Source organism: Myotis lucifugus, unplaced genomic scaffold, assembly GCF_000147115.1.
Source record: "Myotis lucifugus unplaced genomic scaffold, Myoluc2.0 scaffold_97, whole genome shotgun sequence".
In the NCBI taxonomy this organism is placed as follows: domain Eukaryota; kingdom Metazoa; phylum Chordata; class Mammalia; order Chiroptera; family Vespertilionidae; genus Myotis; species Myotis lucifugus.
The window spans coordinates 1,624,921-1,633,793 of record NW_005871145.1 but is presented as its reverse complement, the minus strand read 5'-3'; the positions used below and the strand labels follow the sequence as shown (position 1 = coordinate 1,633,793).

Sequence of the window (8,873 nt, the reverse complement as noted above, 5' to 3'; positions counted from 1 at the left end):
TCGTCTTGCTTGGGCATCATTTGCTAACACTGAGTGCCAGAAGTATCTAAGTGGTGAGTGTTCTGTGACATTTGCTGATATCACATTGACCATAGCAAGTCACACAACCAACCTAGTTTAAAAGAGTTGGAGTAATTGACTCCACTGCTTGTCAGAAAGATCTGTAACATCACATTATAATGGTGTGGATGCATTGAAGGAAAGAATTTGTGGCCATTTTTATAATTGAGCACACCATGTTCCTGCCCAGAGTAAATTGTTTTAAGTAACACCCTAATCAGGATATGATTCATACTGCTGTAAGTGTATGTATGAGAAACTCTCAAATTTAATCTTCACAAACACAATGATAATTTGTATTTTGCTCATTATTGTAAAATCAGCACCTATTAATTGTCAGGACTATATTACATCCTCATTAAATGCTTGCTGAATGAACAGAGAATGCACACAGAAAACTTGATTGTGGTCACTACAATAAAAACAACTACCAGCTACAGCCCAGTTCAACTAACTGTTCTTATAGCAGCTCATGTTTTATAGGGGCTTTTTAGGTCCAGCAACTGTCTCTAAGACATTATGATAGATGCTTAACTCTTCAACCAAAATTTGAAATCAAAGGTTAGCAAAGATGGCTGACTTTATAGAAAATATTAGTCTAAAACAAGGTGGGGCTGGGGGGGAGGGGGGCGGATATAGCACCAATCATAAAAGATTCCAATAAGAATAACATGGAGAAGAAAGCACCTACAGGAGCTGAAAGGCAAAGAATCTATACACCATCCCTTATGTGTGTTCACCAACAGTGGCAAAACTTACTTGTTTTTTCATCCACTGTCCATTCTCCTCTTATTCCATTCTAAAAAGGTTCCAGTGCAATGTGGAAAGTAATGTAAGGCACAACTGGAAGAAGCTGTCTTTATCCAAGGATGATTTTTTAAATATATATACATTTTTAGAAAAAAGAATCAAGAGTAGTTTTTTATTTAAATAAATAAATAAACAATAGTTAAAGTGATAATATAAAATATGCCCAAATAGTAGTAACTCTCTTTGTTACACTAGGGACCATCTGCCCTTAAATTTATATTAGCTTTGGATTTCTTTTCTTTTTTTTAAGAGAGGCATGCTTTTTGCTGATTATGGTGCTAAGATCAATTTTCTAGACCAAAACACAGATTCTTAGACCTATCAAAAGATGCTCAACCTGATCCAAAACCAGGAAAATTTTAAAAGGAATTACTCTTTAAGAAAGCAACACACACACACAGTCCCTAATGACAGTAACATAAATTAAATGTATCCTCTCTAGGAAGTTTAAATGTTCTTCAGCAGAAAATAACTACTGAACATTGTTTATTCTAATCCCATCTCAGCCCCAGGAACTTCAGATTCTCAAGGGAGCAAGTCTTGATCCCTTAGGCCCCAGCTATAAACTCCCCCAATTAGAAGGAAACACACAGAAAGACCTTGGTGGGTAGTCAGCCTGCACCAGTTGCAGAAAGAGAATCTGGAGGCAACTCTGATGTAAGTTAACTGCAGCCATGTGTCATCCCAGGGTGTGCAGGAAATGGGGGAGCAACTGGGTCAGAGGCCAAGTTCTAACAAGTTCCACCACAAGACCAGGAATTATCACTTTATCCCTGGTGACGTAATGGAAATGGAGTGAGGGAACTAAATTGGCTGAGTGTTGCCTGGGAAGGATATGAATGAACACATGATTGAAAGATTGGATGGATGGATGGATGGATGGATGGATGGATGGATGGATGGATGGATATTATGTGTCTTTAGTGTATTATTTGCATGAGTTATCATGACCAATTTTGAGTGCCCGCGCAATGCCTGGCCCTGTGCCTGAAAGTTTACATAAATCACCTCACTTTGTCATATCATTACAAAGCAGACTTTGCTTCTTCCTCTTCCTTTTTAAAACAATTAAGCTACTTTAAAAGAAAAGGCAAAGAAGTTTATAAGTTTAAGGTATTCTCTCCCCATTCCCATCCCCAAGGATAACCATTAAAAGTTTAGTGTGAGCCCTTCCTGGCCTTTTTCATAGATAAATAAAGAAAATGAGAAAAAGAGAGCATGGGAGTGAAAGTTTTAACCAATTAAAAGAGTCCACATTTAATGCATCATTCTGCAACTTACTTTGCTCATTTGACAATATGACATGTGCTCCTTTCCGTACAAGTATTATCTCATTCTTTTTGGAGTATGTATTGATCCATAATAAGAACCTACTCTGATTTATTTAACTCTATTTACAAAGTCCTGCTATTGCAAATAGTGTTACAATGACAGTCATTACCTTCTAAGTGATTCTGTGATCCCATTTTATAGAGGATGGAACTGAGGCCAAAGGAAGTACATTCTTTGTTTCTATGAAGTGATGGGAACGGAATTCAAATTCAGGTCAGCCTGTGTCCTTCCCAATGCACAATGCTTAATATAAATAAAGCTTCAGAAGCACCGGGTTCAAGCTAAGTTAAGCATGTTCAACATACTTGGGCACTTGGCGCGCATGCTTCTGTGTGTGTGTGTGTGTGTGTGTGTGGTGTGTTGTTCCTTGTACTGATTTTCCATAGCTCTTGAAAAAGGAATCCCAATATGTCATTTTATTTCAATTCAAATTTATTATCATTACCCTATCCAGGTCCTAGTTTAAGTGAACCCATGACCAATTCTAGCTTCCTCTGACAAGTGCTTTTACCTACTGGATGGAAGCCTCCTTGAAAAGACTTAATGTAATCTATTTTAATTTGCAAATTGTCCTGAAGAGGAAACTGCACAAATGCGTTGGCCCTTAGCCCTCACCAAATGTTGCATTAAACAGAATGTGTCTTGTTTCATCACCACAAAATTATCACAAGGTATTTCTTGTTCATTTCTCAAGATATTTGAAAGACCCAGATTATGCACATCAACCACAGGTTTAATTTGCTGTGTTTCCCATCACTGAAGGCACATCCCTCTCTAAAACTGACCATCGTGTCCATGGAGCTACTGCTCCGCCTGGCATTTCTGACATCAGAATAAAGGAGCCCTCGACTGATGGACTGATGATGTGGTTTTTTTCTTGGTGAGGAATTTCTGTTACTACACAACATTTCAGGTGTATAAAAACACACTTAAAATACTGTAACCACCACTCATCTCACTTCTGCAACTTGATTTTTATTATTTAGCATTCCATTTGTGATATTTATTCACATATCTTACAACACCAATTGACTGACTTTTCAGTGATTTGTTGATATTTTTCTATGATGAATAATGCTGCTAAGGACATTCTTGTGTGTGTATATCTATAGTCATATATATACTTATATGTATGTGTCATTGTTTACATGGTGAAATTTTTTCTAGTATATGGACCTATAATGGAAATTCTGGAGGCATATAGTTAATTTTACTAATTATTCCAAATTTGATCCCAACATGACTGCTAATATGTGACCCTACAATCTCACCAAAACTTTACATTTTATACTGAGTAAAAAATTATATTTCAATACAGTATTAATATACAATTACCTGATTGCTAGTGAGTTGTGTACATTTCCACATATCTATTGACTATTTAGGTTTTCTCTTCTATAATTATCCTGATCCTATCTTTTATGAATTTTTCTCTTGGGGTAACTTATAGAAATTATTTCTATATACTGGCTACTGATTCATTGACATTTATATGTGTTGCAAATAAATTTACCAGAGTAAATTTCCAGTCAACATCCAGTTTTTTTTAATATAATGTTTGTGTTTTAAATTTAGGTATAGTTGAATTTTCAGTGTTTTATGTTTTGTGTATTCATGTTTTGTTTAAACATTTTTGCCTATCTAAGTCATATATAGTCTTCTGTTTTACTCTCAAAGTCTTACAATTTAAATGATTAATCCATTTAGAATTGTTTTTTGTAAAATGTAAAGTAGGAGTACAATATTATAATTTCATATGTTTAGGCATTTATAGCACCACAGCTTAATGGACCATAATTCACTGATGTGCATTTACTGTGTTCAGACATTAAGCTTCTATAGATTTGTGGGTCTTTTTATAATTTCTTTTTCTCGGTTGTATTGATCAATGTGTCTTCCCTCACACTAATACCACACAGTATCAACATTACTTCTTTATGGTAACTTCCGATATCTGGTAGGACAAGTTCTCACCTTGTTTTCCTTTAAAATTCTCTCAATTATTTTAGCTCTTTTCTCCTCCATATACACTTTGTAGGTTTGTGAAGGTGCACATAAAATTCTTTCAAGCATTTCATTGAAATGACCTTGAATTTATAAATTAAATTGGAAAGAAACATAAAGTGTATACAACTTAGTCTTGATTGCAGATGGAAAATACCTTTTCTCCTGCTTCTGATGATTCTTTCTTGCAAAGGGACCTAAATTTGTGTCATTTGAGGCACCCTCTACCCATTTTATTCCCTCAGTTCCCAGCAAGGTGGAGTAACATGGCAGACTGGCAAACTGGAGCACAACCTGGCATGCTCTGCTCTGCCCTTTCCCTCTTGGGATTAGCCAGCCTGCTGAAGCCGATGTTACTCTGCATTCCAGAGGCACTTCCCCAAAATGTGCAAGAGGTCTCCCCCGGGCACTGCCACCAAAACCAGGTGAATAAGCCTGTCTAGTTATATTGTTCACTGACAGCAAGGAACTTGTCTAAGTAAATCTTTCCCCAAGTGGCTGAACGTGATAGTATGGTCTCCATATAGACACTATCTTTATTCCTCAACTTGTTCAAATCATGAGAAAGAGGTGAATAGCTGTTCACTGGAAACTCCTTTGAGGCCCCAGCAATCATTTCTTTCATACAGGGATGGATTTGATTGTGGATGTTTATTTTTAAGCTATTTGCATCTATATTCACAAGTGACATTGGTTTCCATTTTCTTTTCTCGAATTTTACTTTGTTGTCAAGATTGCATTAGCCTCACAAAATATATTGGGAATGTTCTCTTTTGCCAGTTATGGGAAAAGATTGTATATTAGAATTAATTGTTTCATAAATGTTTGGTAAAATTTTCCTATAGCACAGTTGAGCCAAGTATTGTGTGAGTAAGCTTTAAAATAACAAGTCAAATCACTTAATGGTTTTTAAAATATTTAAATATTTTGCACACACAGTCACAAACATAGACACACACACACACACACACACACACACTGACTACTCTCTCTGTGCTGTTAGCCTGCTTTCTTTTTTTAAAAAAAGTAAATATTGAGAAACATAGTAATATTTTTCCAATTATGTACATGATATGAAGTGTTCACAGTGCAAGAATTACAATGTGTCTGCAATCCAGTATAGAAAGGAAAATTTTTATTATTGCTTTTTAGTCTCCTGGGGTAATAAACAAGGGAATGGAATGAACTTCATTCCATTTTTTTTTCAAAAAAATCTATAATAAAGCAAAAATGATGAATTATTAGTTCAAATTTAAGGATTTCAGCTCTATAAAGCATATTATAGACAAAATTAACAGATGATAGACTGTAAGAAACTCTTTCTCACGTTAACAGGTAACAAGAAATTCAAATCTGGAATAAAGATTAAAATCTGGGACAAAGAACATCTAAAAAGAAACTTAGCCCTGGCCGGTTAGGCTCAGTGGATATAGCGTCAGCCTGTGGACCAAAGGGTCCCAGGTTCAGTTTTGGTCAAGGGCACATACCTCTGTTGCTAGGCTCCTCCCTGGCCCCAGCCCTGGTTAGGGCTCCTGCAGGAGGCAACCAATCAATGTGTTTCTTTCACATCTATATTTCTCTGTCTTTCCCTCTTGCTCTTCCACTCTCTCTCTAAAAATCAATGGAAAAAATATCATCAGGTGAGAATTTAAAATATATAATAATAAAATAAGAGGCAACTTACAGAAACATTGACCAAAAATGTGAACAGGCAATTGACAAAAAATAGAATCCCAATATTCTAAGAAGAATACTAGATAATGGTCAAGTCCACTTGTAATTAAGGGAGAAAAACTTATAAAAATGAGATATTATTTTAAGAAAATGTTCACAGGAATTTAGGAGATAGGAACCTCCTCACCCCCATGTATGATTAGTAGGAGTTCATACTTGGTGCATACATTATGGAAAATGGTCTAAGAAAACTTCGTTAAGTTAAATGTGTGCATACCCTCAGACCCAAAAATTTTGTTTCTAGGATTATACTATAGAAAAATTTTCACACTGAGGTATTTGCAGTGCAGACAAGTTGTAGGCAATCTGTTGTCCATCACTAGGAAAGCACATAGGTAAATTATAATGGATGGACATCATACAGCATGTTACTCAATGTGTGGTCCATGAACCAGCACCAGTCCTAGGACTCTCTGTTTCCACTCTATGATGAAATAAGAATAGAAAATGAGGTTGCACATTTAAAACTATTATAGGATTTTTAATAATGCTGAGACCTTTTTGTAGCTTTTTACAAAATATTGGTCCAAAACAGACAGAAAGTGTTAAAAAGAAAATGATCCTTTACCATAAAAACTTTGATAAACACATCCATAAAGGATTCCATGTGTCCATGAACCCTTGATTGCAGAAAAGAGTCACTAAGAAGGAGAAAAAGATAAAATCAGACTACAGAAATAAGTTGGAACTCGACAGGTGTATCAAGATCTCAGATGCAATGATTAGTATTTAGGCACATTGAAAAAATAGTGAGGGCATAAAAGAAAATATAATTAAATAAAAGTATGTTTTGTATGTTCTAGAATTGACATATTTATGAAATGCCAATCAGTTTTCACCCTGGGAATACAGCTATTGGTCCATGGCAATTTCTCCCAACTGCAGATGAAATTATCTCAGTCAGGTGTCAAAGTTTAGCTTTTAAAATGTAAGTCAATTACGTCATAGAAAATATTCTCTGACCCCACTATGAGGCCAAATTATTATACCATTTGCAATTATAGAATTAGTTCAAGGATCACAATGATCTTAGCTTTCTCTGCGTTTCTTCTGTGTATCTTTTCAGGTGATACCTAGTCTTTGTTAGTCATGGAACAAAACAATGGCACTCAGGTGACTGAATTCATTCTTCTGGGATTTGCTGGGCAGCACACGTCTTGGCATATCCTCTTCATAGTATTTCTTGTGATTTATGTGACCACCCTGGTGGGTAATACTGGGATGATCCTACTCATCAAGATTAATTCCTGCCTTCACACCCCCATGTACTTTTTCCTCCAACACTTGGCCTTTGTTGATCTCTGCTATACTTCCGCTATCACTCCCAAGATGTTGCAAAACTTTTTAGAAACAGAACAATCCATCTCATTCATAGGATGTATGGTGCAATTACTAGTCTATGGTACTTTTGCAACAAGCGACTGCTATATCCTTGCTGCAATGGCAGTGGACCGTTATGTGGCCATCTGTAACCCACTCCACTATCCAGTAGTCATGACCCAGAGAGTCTGCATTCAACTGTTAGTTGGCTCATACCTCATGGGTTTCCTAAATGCCTCCATAAATACAAGTCTTACTTTCTCACTGAACTTTTGCAAATCCAATAAAATTAACCACTTTTTCTGTGATGAACCCCCAATTCTTGCTCTCTCATGCTCCAACATTGATTTAAACACCATGTTCCTGACCGTCTTTGTGGGGTTTAACTTGATGTTCACCGTGTCGGTCGTCATCTTTTCATACCTATATATCCTGGCTGCCATCCTGAAGATATCTTCTGCTGCAGGGAGAAGAAAAGCCTTCTCCACCTGTGCCTCCCACCTGACAGCAGTCACCATTTTCTATGGGACCCTCTCTTACATGTATCTGCACCATGGGTCCCAGGAGTCTCGAGAACAAGAAAAAATGGCTTCTGTGTTTTACGGCATTGTGATCCCCATGTTAAACCCGCTCATCTACAGCCTGAGAAACCAAGATGTGAAGGAAGCTCTGAAAGGGATTGGAAAGAAGTGCCTCTAGTTTGATCCTCAATTTCTAATTCTCTGTGCTTGGAAACAACAAGACCAGTAGTGCTAATTTTTAAGAAATCAAAACAAAAAAGTCAAGCAACATGGAAAAGTTGCTCATTTTTACTAAGACTGAGCTGCAAATTAAAGTCATGATGAGATAACCGCTTTCTATCAACATGTCTGGTAAAAACTGCCAAAGAATGATAACGCCTATTAAATGCTGTGATGTAAGGAAAATTATGCTCTCACATACTGTTAATAGAAAATTGAAGTGTTACTTCACATTAGAAGGAATCTGGCAATATCTTTTTAAAAAATAATCTTTTTTATTATTCTTTTCATTTATTAAGTGAAACATATGCACAAAGTATAGGTGTGCATAACAAAAGCTAATTTTGTGAATTAGTAATACAATTATATATAACTAGAGGCCTGGTGCATGAAAATTCATGTACTGTGGTGGGAGGGGTCCCTCAGCTTGGCCTGCACTCTCTCACAGTCTGGGGCCTCTGAGAGATGTCTGACTGCTGGCTCAGGCCTGATCCCTAAGCCAACAATCAGACATCCTTCTCGCAATAAGCCAGGCTCATGGCTGGCGAGCACAGTGGCAGTGGTAGAAGCCTCTCCCACCTCCGCTTAAAAATAATCTTTACCAGTCAATGAAGGAAAAATACCACATGATCTCACTCATTCATGGATAATAAAGACCATTACAAACTTTTGAACAATAATAGATACAGAGGCAGAGCTGCCTCAAACTGATTGTCAAACTGCAGTGGGAAGGCCAGGGAGGGTTGGGGGGCAGCAGGGAGGGGGGTAAGAGATCAACCGAAGGACTTGTATGCAGGCATATAAGCATAACCAATGGACATAAGACACTGGGGGGTAAGGGAGGGCAAGGGATTGTCAAGGGCGGGAGGGGGG

At 37.0% G+C, this 8,873-nt stretch overlaps 1 protein-coding gene across 1 annotated transcript; it reads left to right on the top strand.

The window, feature by feature from the left end:
- Positions 1-6,840: 6,840 nt before the first annotated feature.
- Positions 6,841-8,582, top strand: LOC102421175 (olfactory receptor 5AK2-like). The gene has a single exon (XM_006092041.2). It carries the CDS (start codon positions 7,030-7,032, stop codon positions 7,957-7,959), a length of 930 nt encoding a protein of 309 aa, XP_006092103.1. The 5' UTR covers positions 6,841-7,029; the 3' UTR covers positions 7,960-8,582.
- Positions 8,583-8,873: the final 291 nt, after the last annotated feature.